Source organism: Musa acuminata, chromosome BXJ2-6 (assembly GCF_036884655.1).
Source record: "Musa acuminata AAA Group cultivar baxijiao chromosome BXJ2-6, Cavendish_Baxijiao_AAA, whole genome shotgun sequence".
NCBI classification, from domain to species: domain Eukaryota; kingdom Viridiplantae; phylum Streptophyta; class Magnoliopsida; order Zingiberales; family Musaceae; genus Musa; species Musa acuminata.
Window position 1 is genome coordinate 10,593,694 of NC_088343.1, and position 15,935 is coordinate 10,609,628.

A 15,935-nucleotide genomic window follows, 5' to 3' on the forward strand; every position below is an offset into this window, starting at 1 on the left:
GGAGCGTCGTCGCAACCCTGCTGTGTGGATCATCGCTAGAGAGGAGGACGCTTGACCTCCTTCACCCTCTCCTAAGGATCTGCAAGGAAACAGGGATATACGATCTCCCTAGGTAACACAATCTCTATACGCAGTTTTGTGTTTCGCGGATTTTGCGCATCAATCTTCGCACGACAACGAACATCTTTTTGGGAATCGGGGATTTTGTTTTCTTGTTCTTCCGCTGCGCATATGATGTCGCCCCCCAATGATTTCCCAACAGAATCACCATAACTAACGCAATGCAATGAGTGCAAATACTTCAAGTGCTTCAGAAGTGTGAGCAAAGGGTAGGCAAAGGCCAGTAACCAGCTTGATGCATTGAGTACAACCCAAGAGGAGGCGAGCGAAGTCAAGTAAACTTTACTTTCTCAACTTTTAAGAGAATGGGTGAAACCGAGTACTCCAATTCACTTATCTATCTAGCAGAGAAGCTCTGCACAGGTTTAAAGACTCTTCGAAGATAATTGAAGACAATAGTTGTCAAATCCTCACAAACGATTATCAGTGCTAATGAGAGTAGATTGTCCGCTTCATTTCCCAACGAAATGTTAATCGAAAGCGAAAGTAATGTGAACCTACTTGGAATGGACAACTAAGTGAAAGAAGAGTCGATGGGCAAATTTTATGGAGGAAAGACCCAAAAGCTTTAAAAGTTTGCGAGGCAATGCTCGTCAAAGCTCCAACAAGCATCCACCCAGTTCAAGCAGCATGTGGCATTTGAGAGACTGACACATAGTAAGGATGGTATTTTCCTTCATTCGAAGGATTTGTATGAACCAACATGGATCAACACAACTCATCCAACCCCACACTAGAGTCAAAGTCATTGGCGAGTTGAAGCAGCATGGCGGATCAAGAGTTTGACTACTCAACAATAGCAGTGGAGAGCAGTTGGGAGCCAAGAGGCACATTATAGTTAGAGCAGAAGATTGAAGACTCAACAAAGGCAAGGAGTTGTAGTGTCGGCAAAGGCTTCGATAAGGATGTCGAAGGAATAAGTGGGGGAGAATGTCACAGACAAAATTATAAATAAAATATTGGATGTAATGTTTTTGTATATCCGTGTCTTTTGGTTTGTTCATGCTTTGCACAACTTTTAGAGGGACGGTCAAAGGCTTGATAGCCTCATTTTAGTTGGGTTTGGTGGCTGTTTTAGGCTTGTAAATAAAGGTTGTGTCATGTGGACAGTTGTGAGAGATTTCGATCTATAGTGGACCATTTTGACCCATTGTTATGCAACCGTTCAAAACTTGTAAAGTCTGTTTGTAATTTGCATTGACTATGAAGTGTTTTCTGAGATGTTAGCTTGTGTATCCCGAGTGAGGCGCTTTCTCTAACCCATTTTCTATTTTGTAGGTCCTAAGAAAAAAAATTTTCTTAAAATCTATATATATACACATCACCTTAATAAAAAAAAATCATAACTCTTTACAAGTTCTTCAATTAATCATGATATCATAGCTCTTCTTACCTCAAGACTTCCCTTTCCTCATTGTCTGGTGATAGTAGTCTCTCTTCTTCGTTGACCTATTGATTACCTCACTACCGATTTTCTCTTTTGCCCAACGGTCCTTCTCCAACGCCAAATCTACCGTAGATTTGTTCTTCTCTCTTACCATCACCCTCCATCATTGATTTTCTCATCTCACTAACGTGCTCGGCATAGCTTCCTCTGTTGCTCCTCTTCAACCATAAATGTTGTTGTTGCTACAGCAATAACAACACTGCCTCCTCGTCGTCGCAACAATGACAATGCGATCTCCCCTTCGTGATATGTTATGTAGCAATATCAACACCAGTCATCGTTGGTCTGCAACAACGACATTGCCTCCTCGTCGTAGCAATAATGACAATGTGATCTCCCCTTCATGATCCGTGCAACAGATTTGCTCCACCACCTCGATCATTTTATCAATCCTCCGGTGACACTGATCTGATCTGCCGCCTTCGACAATTGTTCCCCTCTCTCTTACTGATCTGATTAGTCATCCACCACACAGATTTAACTAGTCCTCTGGAAATCTACGATAGATCGTTCCCCTCTCTGATAATCTGATTTGATCCAAGGCCATCATTGACATTCACAATGTGGCAAACTTTGCATCATTTGCTGCTGTCCACTACTCTAGTGTGTCCATTCCTTTAACTATTTAACAATTATGTCTTTTTCCTCTTCTAATTTAGATACTGCAGTGATTGTTCCCTTAAGGAACAATATTTGCTCTTCACCTACAAGACTCATCTCTATTAATGCAACAACATTTATTCCCTTCTAACTCTCCAAAGGTGACAACTATATATCTTAGTAACTTTGATTTATCAACCTTCTTTTTGGATATGATTTGCTAAGTTATAATGATGTCTCCTTCGATTGTCCACCCAAAGATATCCATGTACAATGAGAACCAATCCTAATGCCAAATTCAAACCATAAACTATGGTTATGTCAAGACCGTTTTATTCTACAAGTCATTCAAACCTCAGTTACTAGCTCTATAATGCTACTAATCTCTTTCATACAATATTATGATAGAAGCATGATCCAAGTTATAAATCATCTTCGTGAATCGCTCTCGCACTCGTAATGTTAAGTCTTTTTCTACTTTAATGAAAGCAACCCCAAGAGAAAAGTACTATTATTGATAATATATAAAATCTAATAATTATTATAGATAATTTGATTTTAATAAGTTTTCCTTGAGTGATGATGAAGAAATCACTGTTCACACTCTCATAGCCTAAGAGACGAATATAAAAAACTTGTGATGACAATTCGTGCACGTGACTCATCAATGTTATATAAAAAACTAGTGACAACAATTCAAGCACATGACTCATCAATATTATTTTAAAAACTATATGATAAGATGATTGATTATGAAACGTATTTGAAATAAGAAGAGATGAAGATAGGACCAACTATCACAACTTAATTCAATCAAAAATCCAAAGAAAGAGATAATTAAAGGAGCAAGAACTTTAATAAATGACTGAATAAGAAGTCTCATGGATAATAAATGGAGACATCATCCTATATTACACAATTAACTCTCCAACCATGATGGTAAGTTTAACTCAAATAGCTCAGAAAATAAATTCAATCACACAACTTAGGAAATAACTCCATTATACTATTGGATTTTTTCTTGACTTGTTCATTATAAAGGATATGAGCATAGGGGCACGTTTAATCGAATGTCAAAATAAAGATAACATTTATGAACGATCATCAATTTCACAAATCATCCTACTAATCATTTTTGCTTCAATTACTACTCCTGTGGCATTGTCGTCTTGGTCATTTGCCATCATGCAATCAACAATAGTTAATCTCTCCTTACTTTCTTTCAAATTTCGAATCAAGTATAATTTTAATTCATTGTGATGATCATATTAGCAATAAAAGTCATCGACTACCTTTTAAAATGTCGGTCTAAGATTGACATCATTGACGAAAGCTCAATCTTACGAGAGCATGATCGAAGAAGATAATAAAGGTAAACATAAAAAGATATTCTTATATTTGTTACATCCTCAATCAATCTTATATTTAAATATAAATTTGATTAAATAATTTGAGTACATGATCTTAAAACTTAAAACATGGAGGAGCTTGTAAGCAATGTATTGAAGAAACGAAATATATCGTATAGCCACGATGGAAACCAGGAAACCTCGAGTAGGGTTCATAGTCAAAGCCGGTCAACATTCGGTATAGTAGGGGATTTTTGGGTAGACATCTTATCGACGTGACCTCACATTTTCCAAAGTCGAGCTGCATCGTAACGTTTTGGTCGTTTATTTCATGAGCTGATCTCCTCGTAGATGGGACAAGATGGCGGTTTAGTTGACCATGGAGAAAAGGTTTGACCAGGAACACGGCTTAGTTCCCGGTTATTTCCTCTGATTGGTATGTGAGATCTGATATGGAAGCTTGATGCAGTATAAAAGGTCCCAGTTGGTTCCATTTCTCTTCATCCGATCCATTCGAGAAGCAATACAGAAGCATAATTTGCAACCAGAGCATCATCTCCTCCTCGCTAGAAATGGCCATTCCAGTCATCGATTTCTCGAAGTTGGAGGGGAAGGAAAGAGCTGAAACCTTGGCACGGATTGCCAATGGATGCCAAGAATGGGGATTCTTTCAGGTTTGCATCCCATTTGACCGGTTCCTTCTTTGTCCTTACTGGGATCTTTTCGAGTTGACGCTGGTACTAAAGCAGAGGAATCTACCTGACCTGTTTGCAGCTGGTGAACCATGGGATTCCGGTGGAGCTCTTGGAACGCGTGAAGAAGGTGTGCTCCGAGTGCTACAGGCTCAGAGCGGAGGGCTTCAAGGCGTCCAAACCTGTGCAGCTGTTGAACAAGCTGGTGGAAGAAGAAAGCGACGCCGCCGATGCTAAGCCCTTGGATAACGTGGATTGGGAGGATGTCTTCCTTCTCCAGGATGACAACGAGTGGCCGGCCAACCCTCCAGAGTTCAGGTGATCATCAACTTCCACGCAGGGCTCGTCAGGCTAATTGATATGTAGTTATAAGTGCCTAACGTATGCGCTCTTCATGCGCAATCTTGCAGGGAGACCATGAAGGAGTACAGGGAAGAGCTGAGGAAGCTGGCTGAGAAGGTGATGGAAGTAATGGATGAGAATCTGGGGTTCGAGAAGGGCTCCATCAGGAACTCATTCTCCGGAAACGGCGAGCATCAACCCTTCTTCGGCACCAAGGTGAGCCACTACCCACCGTGCCCGCGCCTGGACATGGTGAACGGCCTTCGCGCCCACACCGACGCAGGCGGCGTCATCCTCCTCTTCCAAGACGACCAAGTGGGCGGCCTGCAGATCCTTAAAGACGAGCAGTGGATCGACGTGCAGCCAGTGGCCAATGCCATCGTCATCAACACGGGAGACCAGATCGAAGTCCTCAGCAACGGGCGGTACAAGAGCGTGTGGCACCGGGTGCTGACGACCAGCGACGGCAACCGCCGCTCCATCGCTTCCTTCTACAACCCCTCCTTGAAGGCCACCATCGCTCCAGGGACCAACAAGGACGACTCTGCTACAGCGCTGTACCCTGAGTACGTTTTCGGGAACTACATGGATGTGTACGTGAAGCAGAAGTTCTTGGCCAAGGAGCCGCGGTTCGCGGCGGTGAGAGCCGTGTGAGGATAGCAAAAGTGCACGTTGGTCATTAAGATATATTGTTCCTTCGATTGAATTCTACGCATGTAATGAATAAAACGAGTCGTCAGCCTCTCGACTTTGATCACATATGTTCTGATTTCTACGGTTCTTTCATGTTAATAGAAATAATGACAAAGGTAAATATAAAATGATATTATTTAAATCACGATAGAGATAAATATAAAATGATATTTTTGTATTTCTTATATCTTAAATAAATATATAATTTAAAGATCAATCTGTATATTTTAATTGAGTAATTTGAGTATATAATTAAGAAAAAAAATTTTAAAATTTGTATAATTACACATCACCTCAATGAAAAAAATCATGACTCTTTACAAGATCTTCAATTAATCATGATATCAAATCTTTTCTTACTTCAAGACTTCTCCTTCCTCGTTGTTTGATGATTGTAGTCTCTCTTCTTCGCTCACCTACCGATTATCTCGTTACCGATTTCCTCTTTTGTCCAACTGTCACAAACAAAATTATAAATAGAATGTTTGATGTAATGTTTATGTATGCCCGTGTCTTTTGGTTTATTTATGCTCTGCACAACATGTAAAAGGACGGTCAAAGGCTTAATAGCCTTATTTTAGTTGGGTTAAGTGGCCGTTTTAGGTTTGTAAATAAAGGTTGTGTCATGTGGACACTTGTGAGAGATTTCGGTCTGTAGTGAACCATTTTAACCCTTTGTTGTATAATCGTTCATAGCTTATAGAGTTTGTTTGTAATTTGTATTAGCTATGAAGTGTTTTCTTAGATGTTTGCTTGTGGATCTCGAGTGAGGTGCTTTCTCTAACCCGTTTTCTCTTTTGTAGGTCATAAGGGATCATGGGAGGTTTCGAGGAGGCTGACATTTACGGACAAACAAGGGTACCACACGACTTTGTCAAAACCAGCTAAGTCCATGACAGATGGTATCAGAGTGGGGCAAGCACTCATAGAAACACTTGGCCTGCAAATGTGGGTGATCTAGCGAGGCTACATTGAGGGTTGCCGGCACGCATGACCGTTTTGGGGAAAACGAGCATGGAGATATAGGAAAATAGAGTCGCTTAGAGGAGCAAACACCTGAGCTTGGCATTCAGAGGAATGACCAACCCTTCGTGCAAGAGGCATCACGAGAACAAGTAAGTTGGGAAGAAAGTGTAGCGCACAAAAGTTAGGATGGCTTAGTTTCAGCTATGGCTCAATGTTGGCAACTATACTTGATAGTGCTCAAGGCAAGCGTGACACTTGGTAAAGAATGAGACAATGTAAGGCGTAATGGGTTGTTTAGTAATCGAAAGAGTTGTGCAAAGCTCACAAAGGTGAGGGGAATTGCTACCATGAAGAATTCGGTACTCATGCAAGGTCTTGTATACGAATGAAGGAATGTTCATGGCCATCCCATGGCAGCCGAAGCTCGGCGCAATGGAGCATTAAAACTTTCTCTTCGGTATGAGAATGATACGTCCGTAGGAGGTTGAAGTGTGCAGTAAGTTCAACATGTTGCTAGGCCTTGAAGGGTGTAGCAGGGACTGTATTAACATGGAGTCACAATCTAGTAAGTGCGTTTGCGGGAGGCAAAACAATGCACAATTTGTTTAGCAAAGCGGAGTAGTCCAAGGGGATGGTGATCTCCGAAACCTTCAAAGAGAAGGAAGCAAAGAGAGAAGTTGCTCCAACGGGATAGATATCTAGGAGGGATAAGTCCCAGCTCTTCAGAGGGAGAACTAAGTGTAATGGACCGCACATGTTGAGGAGTACCTCAAAAATAACTTCACAAAGCTCAACGGACCGAACGAGCGGTGTAGAATTGTTGCATGATCTCGCTTGAGAGAATGCATTGGTGGATGCATTGCGAGATCAAGTGGGGGAGCGACTCAAGGCAACAAAAATGAAGGCACACTTGGAGTCGATATGGAGATCAGACTCAATGGAGGGCTGACCCGTGGAATGGTGGGCGCGAGAGCCACCATCAACTCAATGCAAAACACGGAGCGAAACAATTTGGGTGTACCTTGGCGAAGTACCCAAGCCGCATGAAAGGAGCCAGCATAGAAGATGAAATATGGAGTGGAGGCATAGAGCTTTCTTTGGATAGAGGTCAATGACATGAACTCTTACAGAGGCAAGAGCGAGATCATGTCGTTCCATGGGTCCCTCATTCTGATGGAGTGGGCTCATCCTGCATGGTGCCAAAGACGAATGGAGCTTTGAGGCTTATGCACCCTACCTTAGAGAAGCATTTGATGGAGGAACTGGGGTGACTCAACTTGCGGAGGTAAGGTTGGGTTCATAAGGCCTTGGCATAGGGCAAGAGGACATGGAGGCGAGTACTCTTGTATAATATGTCATATGGCTGCCATTCAAATTACTATGAAGGAAACAGTGTGCAGCGGAGATTGTGCTGGTAGGGCAGAGGCTCAGAATCCAAATAATGGTACACCAATTTCAACGAAGTCGATGGACTTTGAGAGCTACTAGGCGACGGATTGTCCTAGAGCTGTGTTTCGTCTGAGTGTGACCCGAGAGCGAGTGGATGAAGGTCGATTGCCAAAGGAGCTACTATACGTGGTTGCCCAGTCTGGTATCGGGAATCTAATTGCACAGCGAATGCATCTGAGCCACACTGACACGCTACACTGAAGATAAGAAACATATATTTTTTTAAGGTTATAAACTATCAGTGAATCTTTTTAGATTCATTCACTTGTCCGTTATCATTATATATTGAATCTGTTGAAGTCTTCCTTACACTGATTGATGCATCGACCATCGGAAACACCACTGTTTGCCTTTTATCTTCTACACACTGATATGTTAGCTTGTGTATCCCGAGTGAGGTGCTTTCTCTAACCCATTTTCTAATTTGTAGGTCCTAAGAAATTTTTTTTTCTTAAAATCTATATATATACACATCACCTTAATAAAAAAAAATCATAACTCTTTACAAGTTCTTCAATTAATCATGATATCATAGCTCTTCTTAACTCAAGACTTCCCTTTCCTCATTGTCTGGTGATTGTAGTCTCTCTTCTTCGTTGACCTACTGATTACCTCACTACCAATTTTCTCTTTTGCCCAATGGTCCTTCTCCAATGCCAAATCTATCGCAGATTTGTTCTTCTCTCTTACCATCACCCTCCATCATTGATTTTCTCATCTCACTAACGTGCTCGGCATGGCTTCCTCTGTTGCTCCTCTTCAACCATAAATATTGTTGTTGCTACAGCAACAACAACACTGCCTCCTCGTCGCAGCAACAATGACAATGCGATCTCCCCTTCGTGATATGTTATGTAGCAATATCAACACCAGTCATCGTTGGTTTGCAAAAACGACACTACCTCCTCGTCGTAGCAATAATGACAATGTGATCTCCCCTTCATGATCCGTACAACAGATTTGCTCCACGATCATTTTATCAATCCTCCGGTGACACTGATCTGATCTGCCACCTTCGACAATTGTTCCCCTCTCTATTACTGATCTGATTAGTCATCCACCACATAGATTTAACTAGTCCTCTGGAAATCTACGATAGATCGTTCCCCTCTTTGATAATCTGATTTGATCCAAGGCCATCATTGACATTTCACAATGTGGCAAACTTTGCATCAGTTGCTACTGTCCACTACTCTAGTGTGTCCTTTCCTTTAACTATTTAACAATTATGTCTTCTTCCTCTTCTAATTTAGATACTGTGGTGATTGTTCCCTTAAGGAACAATATTTGCTCTTCACCTACAAGACTCATCTCTATTAATGCAACAACATTGATTCCCTTCGAACTCTCCAAAGGTGACAACTATATATCTTAGTAACTTTGATTTATCAACCTTCTTTTTGGATATGATTTGCTAAGTTATAACGATGTCTCCTTCGATTGTCTACCCAAAGATACCTCGGTTGCATGTCGCCCGAGACCACCTCCTCTGCGCGGTCTGCCCGCCCGAGACGTACTCCTCGGCCTCATGTCGCCCGAGACCACCTCCTTTGTGCGGTCTGCCCGCCCAAAACATGCTCCTCGGCCTCATGTCGCCCGAGACCACCTCCTCTGCGCGGCCTGCTCGCTTGAGACATGCTCCTCGGCTGCCTGTTGCTCGAGACCACCTCCTCTGCGCGGCCTGCCCGCCTAAGACGTGCTCCTCGGCTGCCTGTTGCCCGAGACCACCTCCTCTGCGCGGCCTGCCCCCCTAAGCCGTGCTCCTCGGCCTCATGTCACCCGAGACCGCCACAGCATGGACAGTCCATCTGAGCCACACTCTTCGATTTGAAGCCCCACGACTTCCGCAACGAATCGGCAACCAACCGACTCAAGCCTCAGTTACTAGCTCTATAATGCCACTAATCTCTTTCATACAATATTATGATAGAAGCATGATCCAAGTTATAAATCATCTTCGCGAATCGCTCTCGCACTCGTAATGCTAAGTCTTTTTCTACTTTAATGAAAGCAACCCCAAGAGAAAAGTACTATTATTGATAATATATAAAATCTAATAATTATTATAGATAATTTGATTTTAATAAGTTTTCCTTGAGTGATGATGAAGAAATCACTGTTCACACTCTCATAGCCTAAGAGACGAATATAAAAAACTTGTGATGACAATTCGTGCACGTGACTCATCAATGTTATATAAAAAACTAGTGACAACAATTCAAGCACATGACTCATCAATATTATTTTAAAAACTATATGATAAGATGATTGATTATGAAACGTATTTGAAATAAGAAGAGATGAAGATAGGACCAACTATCACAACTTAATTCAATCAAAAATCCAAAGAAAGAGATAATTAAAGGAGCAAGAACTTTAATAAATGACTGAATAAGAAGTCTCATGGATAATAAATGGAGACATCATCCTATATTACACAATTAACTCTCCAACCATGATGGTAAGTTTAACTCAAATATCTCGGAAAATAAATTCAATCACACAACTTAGGAAATAACTCCATTATACTATTGGATTTTTTCTTGACTTGTTCATTATAAAGGATATGAGCATAGGGGCACGTTTAATCGAATGTCATCTTCGTACCTGCACATAGGTCGGGTCGGAAGCTCGGCCTGAACCCTCCGACGATCAAGTCAGGAGATGGAGTGGAATGGTTCTTGTGGTCGGATCCTCCCCCCATTTCTCCCCGGCTCGGGGGTTTTTATAGAGTGGCTTATTGTTTCTGATGTGCCTGTTTGCATGGGGCAAGATCGTACTCCTGGTAACGTCTTATAGGGGTGTTGGCGTGGCGTGCAAGACAGGGCCTGAGTGGGACGTTAATGTGCCTCGGTCGGCGTTCCGATCTGTTTGACCAGGTGCTGTCAGGTCGTCCGAGGCGCGAGGCGTCATCAGGGGCAGGTGACGTCAGCCCGAGTCTTATCGCCATTATTACCCTCATCATATTCGCCCCCGGAAAGGAGCCATGCGTCGGCTGTTGCTGGGGGGATCCGAGGCGTGGCTTATGCTTCAAGTGATTAATCCGACCCCGAGGTCACGACGTAAAGTTGTTTACACCAACACCTCTTATGTCTCTTTCTCGCAAGGTTGACTTAAAATAGATCCGAATCAAGAACATGAAGATTGGCTCCCACAGAAATATTTTTGTTATTGTGGATCAACCTCTTCTAATTATATATAAATAAAATCCTATAAAAAAAATGAGTATTCTCTTATTTATATCAAGAAAAACAAAGAAAAGAGTCATCTTATGTAGTACAAGTTCCTAATAAAAGCTGCTCAGCAAAGATTACAGAAAGCGCAAAGGAAGTGCGCATGGCGGTCTCTCCGCATGACGTGATCCGCAGCTGGAGGACGACGCGGTCGGCTTCCCAATGGCGAAGCATAGGTCGCCTCCTCGACGGAAGGCCCACGTCTCTACCTCGTCGCCCTCTTTCAGGAAGCTCCATAGCGCGAAGTACTTCAGCTCGTCGCCCTTGATGACGGTGCCCGCGCTGCCGTCCCAGCGGGTTAGCTTCAGGTAGCACCGGAACCTGCACCTGGTGAACACCACCACGGGCAGCCCGCCGTGCTCCCTTCCAGACACCTTCGCCTTCCGTTTCTCTGCCTTGGCTCCCTCGGTCACCCTGCTCCTCTTTCTGTCGTCGCCGACGAGGCTGGCGGATTCCCGTTCCAACTCCGAGAGCATGGGGACGAGGTTGGCCTTGACGAAGTCCTTGGGGAGGTAGAAGCGGTTCTGTTGCGAGGCCAGGTCGGACTTCTCGATGGTCTTCTCGGCAATGAAGTGGATGTCGGTGCCGCCCTCCGTCGTCATCAAGTCGGTCACCCACTCCGGCACGATACGCAGGCGGTACATGTCTCTGCCGGCCTTCTTGCGCTTCTTCGACGTGCCCTCGCCGGGCGACGCGGAGGGATTAGGCGGCGGCGGCGGCGGTAGGGGCTCCTCTGGCCCCTCTGTGGCCTCGCTGTTGGACTCGGACGTGACGGCTCCCATGGATGGATACCTTCAGCTTCTACCTTTCTTGAAGCAAAGGAGGGAAGATAGAGAGTGGAGAAGAAGGCAGCGATGGGATAGACACCATCACTCTGCGTGTGTGTTTATATAGGGATAGAAGAGACGCACGAGAATCCGAAGCCGAGGTTGATTTCTATCTTGGACGTGACGCTGTTGGACTTGGCTATAGCGCGGCGTGGCAACGATTGTGAGGTTAGTCATTATTTGGTATTTAATGTTAATTCATGTCTGCAGCTTGTCCGTTTAGTGCATTAAATTCTGTTGGCCATTACTGAAGATACTTTGTACTTTGTAGTGCTACCCTGCCTACTGGAACCTTGTTTTTTTTGCTGTTTACAAGGCTGGTTGTTTTAAAGCAATTAGTGCTGCTCTACAGCTTTCTTTCACTTGTGGTTGAAAAATACTGGATTATTTGTTACAAGTTCATTAAATTTCAAATATTCTCATGTGAAGTTTGTGGATTCTACACTTCTTTATAAATTTTTTAGTGTAATTCGGAAATAGAAGCTTGCCATTTCTTTTTTAGGACCTTTTTATTGAGGGAACTTCGGGAAGTGAAAAGGGAAGGTGATCTATATTCATTAAATTGGCCTGCTTAATATTTTCATGATAATAAGTTTTTTTGTTTTGAAATTCATAAAACAAGGCTTATGGTATTGCAAGGAAGAAAGATGTTGAGAAAAGAATGTTAAAGATAGGGGAAAAGAAGCAAAGGTTTATAACTTTATGTTATGTTAGATGCATAAATATTGAAAACCAGAGGGTGCTAGTTGATGATATTGAGATAAGGAAATACATGCAATTACAAAAGGAATGTCATATTTAATGGTCTTAATCTTTTATATCTCAATCAATTTTATTCGTATTTCATCCTTTAATTAATAAGATGAAATTAATAGGCATTTGGATATTGTTTACTCTAAAAATATAATTTAATACAATTACTCTAAAAAATATAATTTAATAGGCAAAGGGAATCACACTCCCTGTTTTTTGTTGTAGCATAATCTTGTATCTAGGACCATGCAACAGTGATTATGCTTTGTTTTTGTTGATTTTGAAACCAAACACCAAGAGTATAATTGTATCAGTGCATAATGCAGGGTGATACTTTGAAATTAAGTGAGCTTGAGGAAGATGCTATATAGCAAGGTATACAATACTGTATCATATCGGTGTTTCGAGGTTACCTCGGTACGATATGGTACCGTGTATCGAGCGGTACACTAGGACGTACTAAGCGGTACACCAGGACATACCGAGCGGTAGCATTTTTAAGTTTCAGTTTTCTACAAATTCATCTGCGGGGGTATCAAAGTCTAAAAAGAAAGTTCTAGATCCTGAAGGGCCGTTTCTTCAAAGGTGGAACAAAATATTTGTCATATCCTGCATAGTTGCTGTGTCTGTGGACCCCTTGTTCTTCTACATTCCAGTTATTGATGGTGACAATAATTGTCTTTATTTGCATAAAAAACTAGAAATTGCTGCAAGTGTACTGCGGTTTTTCACAGATATCTTCTACTTGGTCCATATTGTTTTTCAATTTCGAACTGGGTTCATCGCTCCTTCATCTAGGGTATTTGGAAGGGGAGTTTTGGTCAAAGATTTGTCAGCAATAGCCAAGCGATATTTATCATCATATTTCCTAATTGACATTCTTGCTGTTTTTCCACTTCCACAGGTATCAAACTCATTCTATGTACTATCCATGAATATATATTATGCATTTCTATTGTCAAAACATGATATTTATTTAGGTAGTGGATTTTGATTATTGTCTATATATATATATATATATATATATATATTAGTACTTCAACATTAGTAAGAGGCGAAGCGTATCTCTTTAAACAAAGACCAAGGAAATTAGTCTGCAAACTTTTTACTGCTAATTTTAATTTACACAAGCAGATAATTTATTGAGCTTATCATTTTGCTTGTAAGAAAGACTGTTGAGGACCATGTTCGGGTTTCTTGTTTGTTTTTCTAATAATCAGGAAGCTACTCCCTCGAATGACATTCACAAGTCGGTATATCCTGCTTGGTATACTAGTATTGTACATTTCGAGTAACTGATACTGATCGATATTTTAATTCTTGATCTCGTTATTTTTGTCCTTTTTTTTATTGTTATAAGTTATATGACAGCAGCTATTTGAGTGTTGCCAAAGCATGATCAGCCATAAATAGTAATCGGACCTTAAGTTCTCCATTATTCTATTGGAGTTAACATCTTCGACTTCACCAATTTCTATTCTGCATCATATAGTTTATGAGCTGATCTGTTTTCCAACAGTGCACTATAAGCCTATCAAGGATCTGTTGGCTCTCACTTCTTTTGTTTAACATGAAAGAAATGACATTGAGATTGTTTCACAAAAATTCTTTAGTATGAATGCTTATATCTTTTTCCTGTTTTTGCATATCAAAGTTGCTGAGAATGTCCTATTTTTCATCATCTTTAATGCATTTACCAATAGTTGGCAAGCTGATTCAGTTCATTGAGCAATATTCTCGCACTGCTCAAAGAAAAAGAAGTATATATAGGTTGTGTCTCTATAGTACATTTTCTAAATTTTCAGTCAATTTTTGATGTATAATAGTATAATACGACCAATAACTTGCAGAAGATATCTTATCTGGCTTACATGGAAGAACTCAAACTTTCTTTTGGCTGATCTGGACCTGCTGTTTTAATTTCTTGTAGATACTGGGAGCATTTTGGTATTTTCTTTCTATAGAACGTGAAGGCACTTGTTGGAGAAAAGCTTGTGCCCAACCTGATTGCAAAATTGACTCTTTAATCTGTGGACAGCAAAACAACCAGAAGAATAGTTTCCTGGGAGTTGCTTGCCCTATAAGTCCCAAAAATGGGACTATCTTTGACTTGGGAATATATCTACAAGCTCTGCAAAATGTTGTTCGATCAAAAAAGTTCTTGGAGAAGTTTTTTTATTGCTTTTGGTGGGGGCTTCAAAATCTAAGGTAATAATGTATTTGATAATATATTCGATCATAAATTTTTTGTGAGGCAGAAAAAATTATAATCTATGTTTATTGATTTTGACGGACACAGAATATTATTTCTCAATGTTTTTTTGAGTATAATCCTTTTCTTATAATCTGTGCAAACTTAAGAATCTTTGGTAGGATTTTTTTCTTTCTTTTTTTCTGTGTTTTTATTGCTAAGTATCATAAACATTATAAATCTTTCTACATGAGAAAATTAAGAGTATTTAACATTGTTTTGATTTTCATTTATTTGTCCCAATAGGTTTATAGTTCAAACCATCTGTGAATGACAAATGCAGTGTTATATATTTGTGTTTGCACCAGGAGCAGATGCACTTACATATGTGTGTACATGATTTGACCTGTTGCAATCTTCACTAAATTAAGTGGATCTAATTGCTCTTGAACACACCTGAATAATCTACGTTAGATACTTCATTGTTTACTCAAGACACTTGTATGGTAGATATAAGGATTTGGTAGATGTAAGGACTTCTTTGATCAGATTCAATACTATCACATTTCATCATTTTGCTTCTGTAGCTAAAATATGACTATTTTGCAGTTCTCTCGGACAAAACCTTAAAACAAGCACTTACTATGAAATGTATAAGATATAATTGCCTAATACATTTTGATAGTGAGTTCTTGACAGCCATTTATACACACTCAGTAGGGAGGTTATACAGGATTTTTCTCAACTGCTGAGAGATTTCCTCAACTGCCTTGAGGAAATCTTATCTGCTTATCATGCTCCCGCAAGATTGAGCTTCCATCAAGGATGCCGATCTTGGACCGATGAGATGAAAATAGTTTACGGGCGAGAGGCTTTGTGAGTGAGTCGGCTAGTTGATCTGCTGTATGTACATGAGAAACTCGGAGTTGATGTCTGGCAACTTGATTTCGCACAAAATGGAAGTCGATGGTTATGTGTTTCATGCGGGAATGGAACACTGGATTGGCACATAAATAAGTAGCTCCAATATTATCACAATATATTGTAGGAATAACCGTGGAGTTGACGTTGAGTTCCTTGAGCAAATTTATGACCCAATTGAGTTCAGCAGCGGCGGTGGCGACGGCACGATATTCAGCTTCAGTTGTAGATCGTGCAACCGTCTTTTGTTTTTTAGAACTCCAACTGATTGGAGTAGCTCCAAGGAAGACAATGTATCCGGACGTAGATGTTCTATCATTAAAGTTCCCTGCCCAATCAGCATCAGCAAAGG

The 15,935-nt window shown here is 41.0% G+C and overlaps 3 protein-coding genes across 3 annotated transcripts; 2 read left to right on the plus strand and 1 right to left on the minus strand.

Moving 5' to 3' along the window:
• Window positions 1–4,003: 4,003 nt before the first annotated feature.
• LOC135614757 (1-aminocyclopropane-1-carboxylate oxidase-like) lies at window positions 4,004–5,307 on the plus strand. Its single transcript, XM_065112460.1, has 3 exons — window positions 4,004–4,190; window positions 4,291–4,526; window positions 4,619–5,307. Exons 1-3 carry the CDS (start codon window positions 4,089–4,091, stop codon window positions 5,202–5,204), a joined length of 924 nt encoding a protein of 307 aa, XP_064968532.1. The 5' UTR covers window positions 4,004–4,088; the 3' UTR covers window positions 5,205–5,307.
• A 5,661-nt stretch (window positions 5,308–10,968) lies between these two features.
• Window positions 10,969–11,673, minus strand: LOC135613838 (B3 domain-containing protein At1g05920-like). The gene has a single exon (XM_065110858.1). It carries the CDS (start codon window positions 11,671–11,673, stop codon window positions 10,969–10,971), a length of 705 nt encoding a protein of 234 aa, XP_064966930.1.
• Window positions 11,674–12,831: 1,158 nt separating this feature from the next.
• LOC135613839 (cyclic nucleotide-gated ion channel 1-like) lies at window positions 12,832–15,299 on the plus strand. Its single transcript, XM_065110859.1, has 3 exons — window positions 12,832–12,846; window positions 12,947–13,375; window positions 14,402–15,299. The coding sequence occupies exons 1-3, from the start codon at window positions 12,832–12,834 to the stop codon at window positions 14,681–14,683; spliced, it is 726 nt and encodes a 241-aa protein (XP_064966931.1). The 3' UTR covers window positions 14,684–15,299.
• Window positions 15,300–15,935: the final 636 nt, after the last annotated feature.

Bases quoted from the DNA above. Each gene is read 5' to 3' on its own strand.
- LOC135614757 (XM_065112460.1), top strand. From the start codon at position 4,089: ATGGCCATTCCAGTCATCGATTTCTCGAAGTTGGAGGGGAAGGAAAGA. The intron at 4,191-4,290 runs GTTTGCATCCCA...ACCTGTTTGCAG, and splicing joins AAGAATGGGGATTCTTTCAG to CTGGTGAACCATGGGATTCC. The intron at 4,527-4,618 runs GTGATCATCAAC...GCAATCTTGCAG, and splicing joins GCCAACCCTCCAGAGTTCAG to GGAGACCATGAAGGAGTACA.
- LOC135613838 (XM_065110858.1), bottom strand. From the start codon at position 11,673: ATGGGAGCCGTCACGTCCGAGTCCAACAGCGAGGCCACAGAGGGGCCA.
- LOC135613839 (XM_065110859.1), top strand. The intron at 13,376-14,401 runs GTATCAAACTCA...AATTTCTTGTAG, and splicing joins CTGTTTTTCCACTTCCACAG to ATACTGGGAGCATTTTGGTA.